At 35.7% G+C, this 17,658-nt stretch overlaps 1 protein-coding gene across 1 annotated transcript; it reads right to left on the reverse strand.

The window, feature by feature from the left end:
- Window positions 1–25: 25 nt before the first annotated feature.
- On the reverse strand, window positions 26–6,324 carry LOC110857231 (transient receptor potential channel pyrexia). The gene is made up of 9 exons (XM_022105844.2): window positions 6,016–6,324; window positions 5,399–5,615; window positions 3,437–3,670; window positions 3,247–3,369; window positions 2,929–3,118; window positions 1,608–1,994; window positions 933–1,325; window positions 303–523; window positions 26–210 (listed from the first exon to the last, which is right to left on the reverse strand). Exons 3-9 carry the CDS (start codon window positions 3,478–3,480, stop codon window positions 99–101), a joined length of 1,470 nt encoding a protein of 489 aa, XP_021961536.2. The 5' UTR covers window positions 3,481–3,670; window positions 5,399–5,615; window positions 6,016–6,324; the 3' UTR covers window positions 26–98.
- Window positions 6,325–17,658: the final 11,334 nt, after the last annotated feature.

The following is a 17,658-nucleotide window of genomic DNA, read 5'->3' on the forward strand; positions in this document are numbered from 1 at the left end:
GCATGTGTGTATCAAATCATAATTCACTACGAATGAATGAACCATTCTGAATGTCATGCTTTGCATACTAATTAATTATCGTAATTAAGACCCCCACTCTATTTCTTTAATGCAGCTAAAGAATTCAAGTCTGCCAAATCTCGCAAATCTTCTATCAATCCAGAAGGAAATGGGAATTTTTCATTCTTCGCAAAAGAATAACTGTAGATTCTGCAAATCATATAACGAAATCTTGTATTATAAACTTGTATATCGTAAAAAGACAAATATGTAGTTCTTAAGGAACTTATGTATGTACATACAGTCCATTTAGCTCCAAATTTGTGTCCAACTGGTTGCTACACATCTTAAAAATCCAACCCCTCTCAGGTAATGAAATGTTATCTTTCTTCCGGATTGACAAAGTGTCCAAAAACCAGCGAATTTTGACCACTTTATAAACCCTGGCTGCAAACGATTCCAACAAAAAGATCTCTTCCAACATGCTCGAAAGTTCGGCAGAATGACAGTTGGCTCGTAATTCCTAAAACGTTAAAAAAACGCAGGACATGATAAACTTACGTTTAGACTAAGGTTTAAACTTAGATATCAAAATCAACCGTTTTTTAACCACATTGTTTAAATAAGGAAACATTACGCTAGTGTTCTACCGATTTTTTAATCAACATAAATTATGTCGAGAATCTGGTATATCTAGTCAGGCAGGTATTAATTTCTCGGTATCAAAGTTGCTATTGGTTGGTATTAAAAGTTATACAGGTCCGTAAAGGTTCGGTGCCGATTCGATAAAACTTTAATACCGAGCTACAATTACACAGTATTACTTACGAATACTACTTTGATGGAGTCATACAATTACATGAATATACCCTTTGGTATTAGTTTAGTACTGATTTGCTAAGTGTAACAAACCCCATCATTAATTTACCAACCTGCGTATCCGTCACGGCCAAACCTATCAGCAAATTCAGGAGGATCATCGACATCAAAATTGTGAACAATGAGAATAAAACTTGAGTCGTAACGTAGTGAGAGGGCGACACCCCGGTGGCGTCATCTTCGGTGTGAAAAACGTCGTCATAATTCAGCTCTCCCGTCATCATGACGAGCACTTTGGGAACTGCGAGCCACGGCGATTTGAACGCTTTCCCTTCCGGCATGATAATGCAGAAGGAGAAAGCAAAGGCAAACAGTAACGAGGCAAAGGTGCAAATGAACTTGAAAAAAGATTTGAAAACTTTGATAAAGATTTCGATAAGGATTCGCAACTGTTGGATTTTGCAAACTTGACCCAGCACGAGGGACCAGACGATGAAGACGGTCACCTGAAAAAATTCAGATTTATGCAACGTTCTCACAGAGGTTGCCTTTCACCATTTGAAACAAATATTCATTTTGTAGAAATTTTTGCCTTTCAAAGGGAATTTTTGTCGTAAATGTTACCAAATGTACGTTTTGTCAGAATTTATGTCTTTGAAAAGTATGTATTTTTTTCCTAAAAAATGTTATCGAACGTTACAAAAATAGTACATAAGTTCCATTTTAAAGTTTTGTAATGCGCCATCATTTTGATCAACTCGTCCCCTAATATTGAAATAATTACTTACGCATGCCAGTTTGTACTGCCACGGGCTAATCGAAATCTTCTCGGCGCCACCGATGAATTCGTAGACGGGCCACGACGTCCAGAAGACTGACCCAATAACAAACAATTGACCAATATTTTCCAATTCGAAAAAGTATCTCGACCAACTTGGCACCGTCAGCATTTCGAAGAGCTCTTTAGCGAAAAATAGGACGCAAAGGAGCCAACATGTCACGGCCAGGGTTAATTCTTGCGGTTGAAAATTGTCAGGGTCACAGTTGATTTGGGTAACACCCGGGTTGTTTTCTTCCGGAGTGGAGTTATCTTTTGAAGAAGATTTAGAGAGCCATGGGCAATTTGTGTAGTACACGTTAAATATGAAGTAGGCATAGATGGCGTGCCAGAAAATCTAACGATAAGAGAAAAAAATATTTAAAGTGTCATCTGAAGTTAAAGTTCGTTTCACAAATACTATAAAAAATTATCGATTTTGAAAAAAAATCGCTAATTTATTTGAGAGATTTTCACAATAAATTTTCCCAAAAACGATTCTTAAAGCGACAGAATTGTATATACAGTCAAGAGCAAAACTTTACGACATATGGAAGAGACTTTTAGGACATGTTATTCAAATGGGGAATTAAAGGCCGTAAAGTTTTGCACCGCGTACCTTTCCGAATAATTTTTTTAACGCTGTGATATAATTTTTATTGAATAAAGCGTGCAAAAGTAGGGGGTGACGTGGTAAATTATTTTTGTCGCCGAATTTTTATCAAGGAACTACAAGGAATTGAAAGAATTAATTTTGGAAGAGACTTTTTGGACAGCCATAAGCACAATGTGTTGTCCCAAAAGTCTCTTCCAAAATTAATTCTTTCAATTCCTTGTAGTTCCTTGAAAAAAATTCGGCGACAAAAATAATTTACCACGTCACCCCCTACTTTTGCACGCTTTATTCAATAAAAATTATATCACAGCGTTAAAAAAATTATTCGGAAAGGTACGCGGTGCAAAACTTTACGGCCTTTAATTCCCCATTTGAATAACATGTCCCAAAAGTCTCTTCCATATGTCGTAAAGTTTTGCTCTTGACTGTATGTATGTAGGACCAATAATCAACTTTACACTAAAGTGTCATTAGTTTTAAAACTCTTGAAACATTTAAGGACATTGAATAGACGTAAAAGTGAGATTAAAAGCTTCATCCCATCGCACCGCAAAGAAGGTTGCCTTTAGTATCTAAATATGCTGTTGCATTTTAAACGTAGCTTCTCGGGAAACATTTTTCATTACATGTTTCCATGAAAAAAAACAATATAGAAGTTTGATTGTCAAAATCTTACGTGTATCCCAATCGAAGCAATAATAAGCGGATATGCCTTTTGGTATTTGAAATAGAGAAAGGCTTGCATCAAGGGATGATTCAGAACTTCTTTCACCGTTTCCGGGCTTTCTTTAAGCAATCCTTCAAAGCTTCGAGTTTCTTGTAGCAAATTTCCCGCATTTTTACTCCCCTTAATATTTGTCAGGGTACTGCAAACAATTATAAAAAAGTTTGAAAATTTGGTGAAATATGAACATATTAACGACTTAAATATGTAATTCTTGCTCTTGTATTTAGAACGCATTTCACCCTAAAATCCTGAAATATGTATACTTACTTAAAATCAAGCTCAATCTTTTCATGAGATGCATCATATTTCACTCCTGTATTAAAGTGCTTGATTGTTAGTTTCGGCAGATTTATGTATATCAAATCCAGTGGGGTTTGATCTTTATCGTCACTGGAAAATTATTTGGAGCGTTAACATTTACAAAATTTCATCAAATTTTAGCAAATCGCGTATGTACCAAAGTGTCACGTCAGCACCAAATTCGCCTAAAAGAATGACCATTTTTCACTGGCGGATTCAGCAGCTAGATGAAGCGCAGTTTGTTTCTGGTGATGGTGATGGAATCCGTGGATTTTGTGGTGATGGTGATTGTCAACTTGCATATTAACAAAATCCGGAGGGGTAGAATTCTTCACGTTTTTCCAGTGGTTCAATATTTCCGTGGTCATTTCCACGGCAATTGTTCGATTCGCTGAAATTAATGACAGACAAAGCAGATAAGCACATCAAATTTATATATGCCAATTAAATATATGGAAACTTTAAAAAATATATTTGTACCTAGATTTGACATGTATGTAGCTCGAAAAAAATGGTGTATGCATGTAAAGGTTGTTAATAAAGTCCGATCCCATGAATTTTTTGGAGCGCGGTTGTTACAAATTCAGCTGGAACTTTTGAACCAGTGAAGTTATTTATTTCAAATTTTTACCATGGGAGGAACAACTAAACGTGTAAGTCATGAGCATCTTAGAGTTAAGATACAAACATTGCATCAGCAGGGGTTTAAACCTGCAGAAATTGTGCAAAAATTGGGCTGCAGCCGCAGAACTGTTTGGAAATGGAAGAACAAAAATTTTGTCCACGACAAAAAGCGACCAGGGCGACCCAGAAAGGTGTCACCTACCACAAAGAGAATGATTAAAAACAGACTTTACAAGAAAACCGGTAGTTCATTACGTAATTGTGCAAGGGAGTTAAATGACTCAAAACGCTATAAAGAGAAGAAGAAGCAAATTAACTATGTGACCGTGCAAAAATTTGTGAAATCTACGAGGTGGGGTCACACAGCTTACAAACTAACCAAAAAACCTCTCATGTCACAAAAAAATATCGATGACCGTCTGAAATTTGGAGAACTCCTTCAGAAAAGTGGCCATTTGAGTGAAAAAAGACTTGGTGAAGAATTGCGCAGTCACATCCTTTGGACTGACGAATCTATTATTGAGCTATATCCAAAATTGAACCAACAAAATGTTCGTTACAGGACAGAAAACAAATCGGATGTACCATCAAGAGTAGTCCCAAAATTCGGGCTTAAAGTTATGGTAGCGGGTGGATTTTGTGCACGTGGCGTGACTCCTCTACATATCATACCAAAAGGCCAAACAGTCAATGCAAAGTATTATATAGAAAAAATATTACCTATCTATTTCGATAGCATGGGGAACAAGGAAATATTTCCGAATGAAAGAAAAATAGTTTTCATGCAGGATGGTGCTACAGCCCATACAGCAAAAGCGAGTTTGAGTCTCATCAAGACGCAAGTTTCAACGGTCTGGAGCAAGGGGGTGTGGCCCGGAAACAGCCCAGATTTGAATCCCCTGGAGAACCTGTGGTCCATACTTAAGGAAAATGTATACAAAGAACCACAACCCCGGACGAGGGAAGAGCTAGTAAAAAAAGTTCAAGATGTATGGAATTCGATTCCCACAGACACATTGGAAAAATTAGCACAGAGCCTTAAACAAAGAGTTGAGGGCATGGTTAAAGTAAATGGTAACAAGACCAAATACTAAGGTAAATATGTCGAACATTTTTTGTAAGTATCACGGGTAGTTTTTTTTATACTAGCCTTCACTTTTTTATAGGAAAAATGGGATCGGACTTTATTAACACCCTTTAAGTACTCCAAATTTGCAGGATTTTGTAATTTGCAACGTATTTGAAGATAACTATTTGTCTTCCGAATTTAACAAGGGAGAAAGTATGTTTTTATTTCAGAAAGAAATGTAAATAATACTTTGACGTGACTACGCACAATACCATTTTCTTTTACAAAATGATAACATTAAGGTTAACCTGACGAAATTTACTGACTTTTACAGATTAATTTTGTACAGGGGATTAAGGTAAAACTGAAATGATCACGTAGAAAAACGTGCATCCATTAAGTATTCCAATTTTCAGAAAAACTTACGAAATTTTACAGAATGATGCAAAATAGTTTTCCCATCAGAATCCACATCGTTTAAGTTTAACGAGTTCAACAAATCCTTCAATTTTTCATGGTTCCGTCCCGTTTTGACAATGTCGAATACCGAGTTGACATTAATTTCCACCATTTCCACATTTCCCTCGGGACAAAGTAAAGGATCCGTAGGACAATTGTTGCCTCCAGTGGCTTCCATTTCTCACTGAAATTAATATTCATGCAATCCATGGTAAAATTGTAAAATACAAAAGTTTCATAAACTTACAAACTTTTACAAATAATTCAAAGAAATTTGCTTCCAAAATTTTAGCAAACCTCTTCAGATCAAGTTAGATTTGTATGCAAAAGTGTGTAAAATTATTTTACAAAACGCACAGATTTTACAAGTTAGGACTGACTGAATTGCGTCGCTTAAGCAAAATACAATTTTTATTATTTATCTTAAATTCTGTATTTAGTATGTCGAAAAATTGTTATCGTCCCGAGAAAACTAAAAATCGACATTTTGTTACTTTTAGTCACATTTCTTTTTGTTCAGTCCCCAGCAAATTGTAATCACATCATGAGGTACACAATCCAAAGAAAAATTAAAAATTACCAACCTCTACTTATCTCCACGTTTCTTAATATTTTTTTAATAAACAAGTACAGCTTCACAAAATATGTATGAATTCAAGAGGAATATGTTGTTAATTGTTAGTTAGCGATCAGTTAAATTTGCACAATTCTCAATAATAAATATTTGTAATAAAATCACTTTGGGAGTAATATCAAAATTTAAGTGGATAACAAAGGAAGTAAATTCAGCCCCCTCTTCATTCGTAAGTGAGTCCGGATAATAAAGAATAGTGAGTTATATTTGTAACCAGTTATGTATGTAGCCGTTGGAAGTTTGAAGATGGGAATTAATGTGGTTGAAAAGAATGCAATGCAAACAAGTGAATGATCAAGTTACATAATGAAGGAAAGGATTCTTATCTTAACGACTTCCAGAATTTAACACCCTACTCGACTTGTCTGGACATCGACCAGTTACATATTTATTTAATGTGTAACATGGGATTAGATGAGAATTGAGTGGTTATTCTCCAACCAAAAGGGGAGAGTTTGCCAGGTTAGGAAACTCAGATTTTGATGCTCTGCTACATTCGTTTGGAGAAATGTAACATGGTCCAAAACTTGGTTAGGAGGCATTAAAATCTAGATTTGTAATCCTCCTTTCAAAAGTAAATTTCTTGTAACATAGCAATGTGTTTAGTGAGATGGATCATTTAGTTGGTGGATTTCTCCTAAATCTAATCCGCTCCCATTTTATTGCAGATTATCTACTGAACTATGTCCAGAAAAACAGATGCAGGAGTAGGATGTCATGTTCTGGAAGTCATTAAGATAAGAATCCTTTCCTTTATTGAGAAGTATGATCATTCACTTGAATCCTTGCTCGACTAGATTTCTAAAGGGCCGTGCAGGAAGCATGTGATCGATTTAACGTAATGGAATTTTTGTCGGTTTTCATATTCCATTAAGACTAGTTTCAAAATGTTTTGACTCTCATAGTATAAAGTGGATCACGTTCAATATGCATGGTACTTTGTACGTTTGAATTATTTAACCGTTTCAAATAATGTATAGCAATCATTACTTAAAATAAATCTACTATTTGTCATTGTATTCGTGTGCATGTACATCAAGATATGTGTACAAACCTGGGCTGGTAACTATTTACATGTATACATACATACGTATGTAAGTACATTCAGGATTTATTATTGTTCTTTCCATGAAATCATATTACATACATTTAATTAGAAAAAACTAAACGACCCGCGCCGTACATAAGTGTCCCTATCTGAATATTTAAAAAAAATCTTCTAATTGAGTGCATTCATAGGTAACACGTATGTATTTAATTAATATGTATGTATGTAAATTCTTGAACCTGGGAAACGTTTAGACGCAATTATGTATATTGATATGTACTGCAAAGAATTAAATTCTCGTCTTTTTGGTCTTAACATTTACTATAACTTTGGCTAATGTGGGCAACGATACCTCCAATATTTAAAGGGCATATATTGATATGCATAATTCAAACGGTTGGGGGAACTGAACGTTATGAATCGCTGCATGAAATTCTATCCATAATTGTGAATCGTTTGAACAAATGGTATGATTATGATAGGGCGAAACCGTTTTAGGAGAATTTCTATTGTGGCTGTCCGTCAGTTTGTCCGCACCCAAGATTACTTTCGATTACTTAGATTTGAATTTCGGATGCGGTTTTCACTACGGTACCAGGAATTTTTTGGGAGGGTTTTAACTAAATACGGGAGATACACATATGTAGGTTACAGGTAATAAGACCAGAGGTTAAAAATGTCGAAATATCTGTTTTAACCGATTTTGACTATTTTTTGGAGGGTTATTGCAGAAATCATCATTGTTTCGACGATAGTGGACCATTACCTTGTAAACGAGGTTAGGGTTTACAAGTAGTGTCGGAAAGTAGTGTTGCTCACGGGATGAGTTCATTCAATCAGAAACCCGGACCCCAAACCGATACTGCTGATCCGAAACCCTAAGTTAACTCGGACCCGATACCTATTAACACGGGTCCGAACCCGAAAGTTCTGTGCTCTGGAAATTCGTATCCGATGCAGTATCCGAACCCGATCATAACTCGAAAACCACAGTAAGAACCGGAACCCATCAGAACAACTATCGGAAAGTGCAAGGGAGATGCCTAAGAACAAATTCCAATTGGTTCCACCCTTTTACCACATTTCTTGAACGTCTTCATCACTTGAAACTTTATACCGGATTTGTTAGGGGTTATTTCTTCATAGTAAATTGTTGTTTATCTTAACATAACTATACTGCATGTGCGAATGGGACCATACTTATACATATGTTCTCCGATTAGTAATTATTTGATATAAGTTTTCTAAGAGAGTATGGAAATTATTGTATGTATAAATTGATGACTGTTTCATAGGTTATGTTTATATGTGAAATATATTTAGAATATAAGTTGTAAAATTTCGCAAAATAAGGAATGACAATTTATTTGTGTATGATTGATTTAACCAAAAATTAACCAAAAAGTTTGGAGAACTGGAAAAATTCATACAAGTCCTTACAGGCAATTCTATCGCTAATTTTGACTCCATTGAGTAAAAAGTGTGCCAATTAAGTGGTGAAACAGAACCAGTTACATACTTGAATACATATATACGTAGATATCTGTATGTACTTATTCTTGCAACCCCCTCGCTAAAAAAGTAACCAATCAATGAATTTCCTAACCCTATTTATGCGTTTTAAAAAATAACATACATCCAGACATATTCAAATTTAGAATTTTAAATGCATAGAACACCAACATTAGCATTTTAATCCACGGAATATGTGGACTATAGAAAAATATTGCCATATTTTTTCGGCAGTAGACAGGCTTGTTATCTTTATATACTAATTCTCATTTAAAATGCTTACGTTTGCCTTCACAGATATGTACAGCATGAAAATTCTACCTTAACTAGGTAATATAATTTTACGCGAAAAATAGCGGACAGTCCTGGTTTCCATCTTATTCACGAAAATCACATTAGCACAACTTTGGCATTTTGTATTAATTGTGGCATATGCCATCTAACTCCCATATTTTGATGCATTACCGAGATATGCAAATTTGGGGTTTACCAATTTTTAACTCTGCAATGATATTTGAATAAACAGTGACATAGGCAATGCTACAGTATAGGCAGAAAGTCATTATACCCTCATACTTTTTGCACATAATGCCTCATATTGTTCGAGAAGCTTGAGAGCATGAAGTGCAATTTTGCACAATTACTTATCATGATGCAAGGTTTCCGGAACCATACTTTGGATAACGGCGTGGCACAAGCAACGATACGGTGGAATTATATTCAAAATTCCGACTGGAAAAAAGTCTTTATACCCCAATTAATTTTTCATGAAAAATTTGGTCAAAGTCTGCTGTATTCAGGGATGGGCAATCCCAGGATTACTTTAATCAGATTAAGTAATCAGATTACATTGAATGTAATCCAGTAATCCACGAAAAATTCACAGTTTAAAGTAATCCGTAGTCCGTAATCCTAGCTAGGTCTTGGAATTATGTGTAATCCGTAATCCCCAATTTACGAGATTGGAAAATGTAATCAGATTACGGATTACTTTGTTGGATTACTTTGCTCCTGTCAACCGCATGACAGCTCCATCTTGCAACTTCTCCAGAGTCTGAGTCACTTGCTGAACTTGAATGCTGAAACTACCTTCTGGATTCTTCAGCAGAGGTGCAAAGTAAAGAGAATTTTGGAACAATTAAGAGGGGTCTATTTACTACAATACATTGTTGTCTGCCCTAAGAAACCGACTGTCGGATGAATCATTCAAAGCTCTTGTTTTTTGAGCTAATCATCATCATGAAATTAAGTGACGCTATTCAGAATAAACCGTTGCAAACGAAATGTAGCAAAGGGGTGGAGTGAGACAGTCATGCGGTCATGGCATGCCAAAACTATGTCTAGATTTAATTTTTGAAATTCCCGCCTAAAACTACGTCTAAAAGTATCAAGACAAAAACTCGACATTTTCAAGTTTGGCGTCGTCGACACGGTCACTCGGTCATGTCACGTCAAAACTATGAAGATTTTTGTACCCTCGCCCGAAACTATGTCCAAAACAAAAAATTCGACAAGTTTGACCCGTGGCGTCTTCACCGTGGCGCCGTGACCTTATGACCTACAATTCCCATTTACTCACTCATCCATACCTCAAAAATTAGAAACCCGTTGGCGAAAACTGCATGTTGAAATTCGAAACCGTTCTAAAGTTATTGTGGATACAGACCGGCGGACAACACTTTTCCATAAAGGGATTTCGCTTCTCTTCACCCCTTAATACATAAATATTGATTTTTGTAATTCAGATAATAATCCGTAATCTGATTACTGTAATCCGTAATCCGTAATCCACGTCATTAATTTATCCCAGTAATCCAACAAGTAATCCACATTATTTCAGGAACCAAGTAATCCCAATCCAGTAATCCCATGTAAATTTTTAAATTAATTAATCTGTAATCCGTAATCCATCGAAATTGTTGGGAGTGCCCATCCCTGGCTGTATTAAATAACAGTCAAATTAGCACCTGGGATGTCCACCTCGATTCTTTAGGAAGGTAGGGACACATCTTGGAATCGATCCAAGAAACGAGCTGGTGAAGGAAGCGTCCAAATTCTCCAATTCAAGCTATATGGCGTCGACCAGTCTTTGAAGTTGGATAGCGCGTGCTGAGAAATTTTGGGCTTCACAATTGACCATAAATGTTCATTAACATGCTGTCCAATTATTATGGATGGCAATTCAACAATTCAATCTCCTTTGTTTTAAACCAAATCTTCAATAATTTTGATGTATGCTAAGGATCGCCTTAGTATTTGAAAATATAATTATTCCCAAACAGTTGTTTCCTCACGTTGCAATCAAATTCCAACTCAGAACGTCGCAGTAGTAGTTAGTGTACATTATTACTTCGATTGCATCAAAATTTTTGACGCCCATCCACGACGTTACGCCCAAACCCTTCGATTTTCGCCCTGATCCTTAATGGTTTGGGTACCGTAGTTTTTTTATCAGCGTCTTTTTGCTGAATCCTTATCCCACTGGGCAAATTTGAACCAAATAGGTCGATGTTGACGTCGCCTAGCAATATCAGGAGTTTCTAACATTAAACCGTCTAATGGTGATGCTTTTTGGCCCATTTAGAGCGGTCTTCCATATTGACCTAGCGGGGAAATTGATTTCTCCATGTTGCTAGCTATTCAAATCCATCTTAAGCGATCCTACTCTTTATAATTCGCACCAAAACTTGAAGATAATATTCTTCCCTAGTTTTCAAGTTGATTTTTGGTCAAGATAACCGTGAAGTGTTTGGCTTTTGGAGAAGTTGCCTTGAGCAGTCCATGGCCGTGTGATCCATAACTATGAAAAAGCTGTTAAATTCCATTCCAGTTCAAATTTTTTGCACTTTTCGACTATTCTGGCAACTGTACCATTATTAATGGGTGGTTAATCGGAAATTCTTTGGTGTCGAAGACTTTTATCATTCAAATTTACGACTTTTTGCCCGAGGACGGGGCTAATGTATTTTTGAGTGATTATGACCTAATATTGATAACCGACAAGTAGTTCAGCATTAGAAATATGTTATATTCCAAAGAATAATGCATCCACTGGTGCGTAAATAACGATTTAAGAGGGTGTTTTTAAAAATTACACTAAAAGTACAACAAAGTCAGAGGGTGTAAAGACTTTTTTCCAGTCGGAATTTTGAATATAATTCCACCGTATCGTTGCTTGTGCCACGCCGATATCCAAAGTATGGTTCCGGAAACCTTGCATCATGATAAGTAATTGTGCAAAATTGCACTTCATGCTCTCAAGCTTCTCGAACAATATGAGGCATTATGTGCAAAAAGTATGAGGGTATAATGACTTTCTGCCTATACTGTATCTTCATCTACATATATCATATGGATATGAAATAAAAAATAAAGAATGAGAAACATTTGCTGTAATTGCGTAAAGTCTTAATCGAAACCCTGTTTTTATGGCAATCAATACGTACTTATTCGCATAAGAATTCTTAATTTATGCTCTCCATTCTATTGTCCTTATCCAGACAATCCGTTTTATTTTAGAGTTACACAAATGTTCTGCAGTTTCGACCTTTCTACGGTACTAGAAATCCTAAAAAATGATTTCTCGCTGCTTGCCACATTCCCAGAATTTCCCACAAATTAAGAAAATATTCAAAATCCGTAAAGCGATTAGCTCGATAATCCACTTTCAGATAGAAATTCAAGGTAATATGTACTCTGTGGAGGAAGAAATTTACGCGACATTGCCAAGGCAATGCCGGTATTAACGTTTTTGCAGATATTACAGTTTGGTTTGTTATAGTTTATAAGAGTTCTAATCGATCTACATTTTCATCAGCTAAATGAGCCGCAGATTTAAACTGGTGGAGGGTCATATAAATGTTCAAGTGATTTGGGATATGCATTTTTAGGTATTGGTGAAAATATGTGCATGCATTCTATTTTTCTCTCACTTTTACATACATGTACTTACATCATGTGTGTAAGTAAGTATGTATTTAAGTGTGAATGTGTGACGCATTGACTCATGTACAAACCCTGCAAAGTGGGATTGAATTTGGACAAAAGTGTATTTGTATTTAAACCTCTTCGAATTGATCATACTTTGAATTACGTTAATACTCAGAAGCTGACCCTGCTGTTTGCTTCTTAATCCCGAAGTAAATCTGGGGACGTATTTTATAGACAAAAAAATCTCCAAATTTTTCCCCGAATGTGATGACTGGACCCACATTAACACTAGGTTTTTAGAGTGTAGTATTTCTCATTTATATGCATATTTTTTTATAGAACTGAAGTGGCAATTACTTACTAGCATTGACTACATTGTGTATACATATTCTGGTGTCTGGTTAAAGTGAATAATTGTGTTTATTCGTTGGAGCATTATTCTGTTTGTAGGTATGCACACATTTACTCAAAATTATTACTATGTATATAGTAATAATTAAAAAAAATATATATTATATTAATAATAATATAATGGCTATATTTAGCATCGTTCAAGGTTAACCAAGATGAGCTTACAATGCGGAGGTGTCGGATTTTGATCAGACAAATTTTAATTTTATCTGTTTCAAAAATATATAAGCAGTTCCATATTTTCCCATTTTTATTAATGTGCCAGTTTGACCTGAATTTGCAAAATTACTTTCAACCAAGACAGTGCATTTCAAAACGCTGTAACAAATTTACCGTAAAAACTCAAATAGTAGCCGGGGGCTACTATTTATAAAATGGGTGGCCGGGACCCGGCTACTATTTGAGCAAGGCTACTATTTGGGCAAGGTCACTATTTCTAAAATTATGAAGATGGACACGGCTACTATTTGCATACGACTATGATTTTCATTTCCTGAATCAAGCTCAAACTAAATTTAAGACCAACGCCAATTTTGCCCTTAGAGTCGTTTCATTTCATTTCAACTTTTATTCACGTGTAAATGGATATCAGTTAACAATAACTGGTTTGCAAACCATGACACAAAATGCTATAACTATATGCGAAGCATAATAAATACCTAACTACATTTTTTCTAACTCTTACTTCATAAATAATAATAGTAGTCGTCAGAACGCTTATTAATTAAAAATTCACGACAAGATTGTACAAATTTAACATAGTTCATGTTGGGGTCCCAGTCTCTAGGCAATTTGTTCCAAAGTTTAACTGCTCTATAATGTATCGATTTTTGTACAAACGTAAAAGATGGGACGGTCAATAGGGGCCAAGTACGCCTCCCTGAAGACGAACTAACCGAGTGCAGTAGTTTTTTAAACGCATATTTGTACAAAAATAAGTCACGACGTTCTTTAATTGACAGGAGATTGAACTGTGTTAATAGATCATTCACATTAATTGATTGCTTATTTATCTTAAACCGTGTGTGCTTCCGATATCGATACTTTTTTGCTAGAGAAGGATAAAGGAATTTCACCAAAAACGAATTAACTTGTATTGCGTCTAAATGAGCGTCAGAATGGATTGCCCAGATGTCAAGGCAAAAATCCATTACGGAGTGTATATGGCTGTTGACCATTATAGACATTACCTTATTAGTGAGGTGGCGTTTAACGCTATGTAAGTACCCGAGCTTATTAGATACCTTCTTTGTTACATGTTCGTAATGATTACTAAAACTCAGACTGGAATCTATGTACACACCTAGGTACTTGAAAACACTTACATTCTCAATCGATTCGCCATTACTTAACACTATGGGTTTACAGAAAGAAGAAGGTACATTACATCGCGGCTTACTAAAGATTTGAAATTTGGTTTTCGAATAGTTAATACTTAGGTTATTCATACTATACCACTCTTGAACAATATTTGCTTGCTCAGTCATTGCTTTCATTAACAATTCAAGGTCATTACCAGCTAAGTATATAACTAAGTCATCTACATACAAAAGGAACGGGATTGTTATAACTTTACAGATGTCATTCTGGTACGCAGAATAATACAAACCGCTCCCGGCCGCTCCTTGGACCACACCCGTGGGATTATCATAATATTTATGACCTACTTTAAATTTGAACACTCTTTGATTCATATAGTTATATAACAGACTGATATAATTCGGGCGTACATTAAATTGTTGCATTAGCTTATTGATAAGTATAGATCTATCGAGACTATCGAACGCAGAGCGCGCATCATAGTAGATAGCAACACAATACCCATTCTTTTTATCAAGTGCGGAGTAAACATAATTCGTGAATTCGGAAAGTGCAGTTTGACACGAGCGCTTTTTTCTACAGCCATGCTGTTGATTAAATAATTTGGCGTCGATCCTGTCACATAATCGTGTATACAGTAATCGCTCGAAAATCTTGCAATACACATTTATCATGGAGATTGGGCGATAACTGGAAGGATCCAATTTCTTCCCCTTCCCCTTGTAAATGGGAACAACAACTGTTGAGCGGAACGATTGTGGAACTACACAAAAATTAAGTAGCATATTAAAAAATATTGTTAATTGTAACGCAACCGTGTCTTTACAACGTTTGATAATTTTAAGTGGTACATATAAATCTGAGGGGCTATCTTTGGCATTCTCTGTGATAGCCTTCTCAACCTCCTCAAAGCTAACTGTGGGGAACTTTTCACTTGTATCTGAAAAATATGTTACCATATTTTCCTGTAGAATGTTTTCAGGTATCATTCTGTCCGACTTGATAACAAACTGATTGGCTAACACTTGATTAATATCATCCTGCGAAGTTACTGCCACCCCTTTCGCAGGGTCAATAAGTTTACAAATATTTTCGCGTTGTTTGCTACGAAACCGCGTTAATTGATTTACATGATTCCATAACGAGACCGTATCCTTTTCACTTTGCTCTAGTTTCACAGAAAAATACTTTTTTTTTGCATTATTAATACTCGTATTATAAAGATTACGTGCACATCTATACTTACACTCTTAGAAAAATCAATACCAGATCAATACCAGGCGGTATTCATATGTGACCCTACCGTTTTGGTATTAATTTAATACCAAGCGGTATTATTTTGTGTTTATACCGTCTTGGTATAAAAATGTGACTTGCGGTATTGATTTTTTTTGTGCATGATGGTATTGCTTGTTACTACCGTGGGGTATGAATCTAATACTATGCGGTATTAACGAGTTATACCATACATTAAGAAAAATAACGGTTTAGTACTGCTTGGTATTGATTCAAATGTTATTTATTTTATACCATTATAACTTGTAATTTACAAGTCAGAAAATTATAAATGACATACATACATACATAGTCCAACCATAAGTTCCCGTGAATGCATTTCCGGTGATAAAGCCCAAAGTATTAGAGCTATCTGATAGAAATTTTTGTGGATGAACAAGGTATTAATCTTGTTTAGAAATCATAACTTCGTTTTCACAATTTCCTCCACGGGCTTGTACACAAGACATAAGTCGTGGCGAAAACTGCTCGATCGCGGCACGCACGGATTTCCTGGGAAAAGCGCCAGATCTTCAGTAAGTGCGACCTCAGCCCTTCCACACTTGGGTGAAATTTAGAGCATACTTGTACCTATAATTTTGACCACCAGTCATAATTTAGGGGATTAAGGTCTGCAGATACTGAGCACCGTTCTACGGATGAAAAAAAGTCATGAAAATTCGTCTGAAGCCAGTTTTGGACAATTTTGCACCTTGCGCATGAGCAGATTCTTGTTGAAAGGTCCAATGGCGATTTTCGGAGGGTCCAGGGTTCAGGTTATTAACGTTTGTCTCTAGGACACTCTGAAAATAATTCTTGGCTTCAACTTGTACCCTTTGCGGTAAAAAACAGAGATTTCATTTCTCCAGCCAACTTGCTCCCATGCACACCACGGTGATGACTTCGTATTGACTTCCGCATACTTAAACGGATGTCAGACTTCTGTACAACAAATATCTGGCCTTTTTTTCTATTAAATTTTTTGCCAACGGTGAAAAGTCTGAAATACTTTTGGCACGAAAATTGGCGCGTACCACGATCGACCTGTGGCCGTCACGAGTTATGTCTTGTCTAATTGCCCGTGGACGAAATCTTGACAAAGAAGTTATGATTTCTAAACAATATTAATACCTTGTTAATCCATAAAAATTTCGAACAGATAGCTCTAATACTTTGGGATTTATTACCGGAAATGCATTCACGAGAACTTATGACCCCACTATGTACATACATAAATATTTACAAAAAATGGAAATCAACCAGATACAACATAGACTGGATCTACAAACACAAGTAATTAAAAAAAACAATTGTGTAAACAAGTCACATTTTACGGTATTTATTTTACATCTATTTTTCGATTTAAACTTATTTCACCTCCTGATTCGATAGGAAATCTGCCACTGAAACAAGTGAAAAGCAAGTTGTTAATTAGCTGAAATTTGAATTTCAAACACGTCTATTTTAGTTTGATTGTTGTACTTACATATTTATAAATGTGTTCACCAACCTAAAATCATCCTGAATCCTATATTCACGACCGGAACAAGGAATTGGCTAAGTCGATGAACTTGCTAAATATAAAAGAATTAAATTCAAAATTAATTAATAAAGCAGAAAATATAACGAAATTAGTGGTTTAAAATACTTCCCTATTAATTAATATATGTAGCAAAAGAAAAAACGAAAAGACACATAAATTTAAGCTTACCCTTTAATAACAACTTGTCAAAGTTTCTATCGGAAGTACTCAATTTCTTCCCCTCAAATAATTCCCCAGCCGAACTAATTTTGAAGAACTTATTCTTAAAAGAGAACGATTTGCAACTGCAAGTGAGTAGTTTGCACATCCCGCGCCCAAGTCTATACCGGACAGATTTGAGACTGCGTAAACGTGGTATAAAATCGGTACCGGGCAGTATTGATGTTTTACCAGTTCGGTATTACAAGTTAATACTCTGCACGTACAAGCTCGTGGTATTGATTTTTCTCAATATTTTAATACCGAATCGTGACTGCGTGATGATACCAGCATGACGGTATTAAAATTTTTCAGAGATCAATACCCAGTTTCTAAGAGTGTACTAATATCCGAGC

The sequence above is a fragment of the Folsomia candida genome, unplaced genomic scaffold, assembly GCF_002217175.1.
Source record: "Folsomia candida strain VU population unplaced genomic scaffold, ASM221717v1 Fcan01_Sc018, whole genome shotgun sequence".
Classification (NCBI taxonomy): Eukaryota; Metazoa; Arthropoda; class Collembola; order Entomobryomorpha; family Isotomidae; genus Folsomia; species Folsomia candida.

Excerpts from the sequence above, each read along its gene's own strand:
- LOC110857231 (XM_022105844.2), bottom strand. The coding sequence starts at position 3,480 with ATGGTCATTCTTTTAGGCGAATTTGGTGCTGACGTGACACTTTG. Across the intron at positions 3,370-3,436 it reads GGTGCTGACGTGACACTTTG|TGACGATAAAGATCAAACCC; the intron begins GTACATACGCGA and ends ATAATTTTCCAG. Across the intron at positions 211-302 it reads AATTTGGAGCTAAATGGACT|AATCTACAGTTATTCTTTTG; the intron begins GTATGTACATAC and ends TATGATTTGCAG.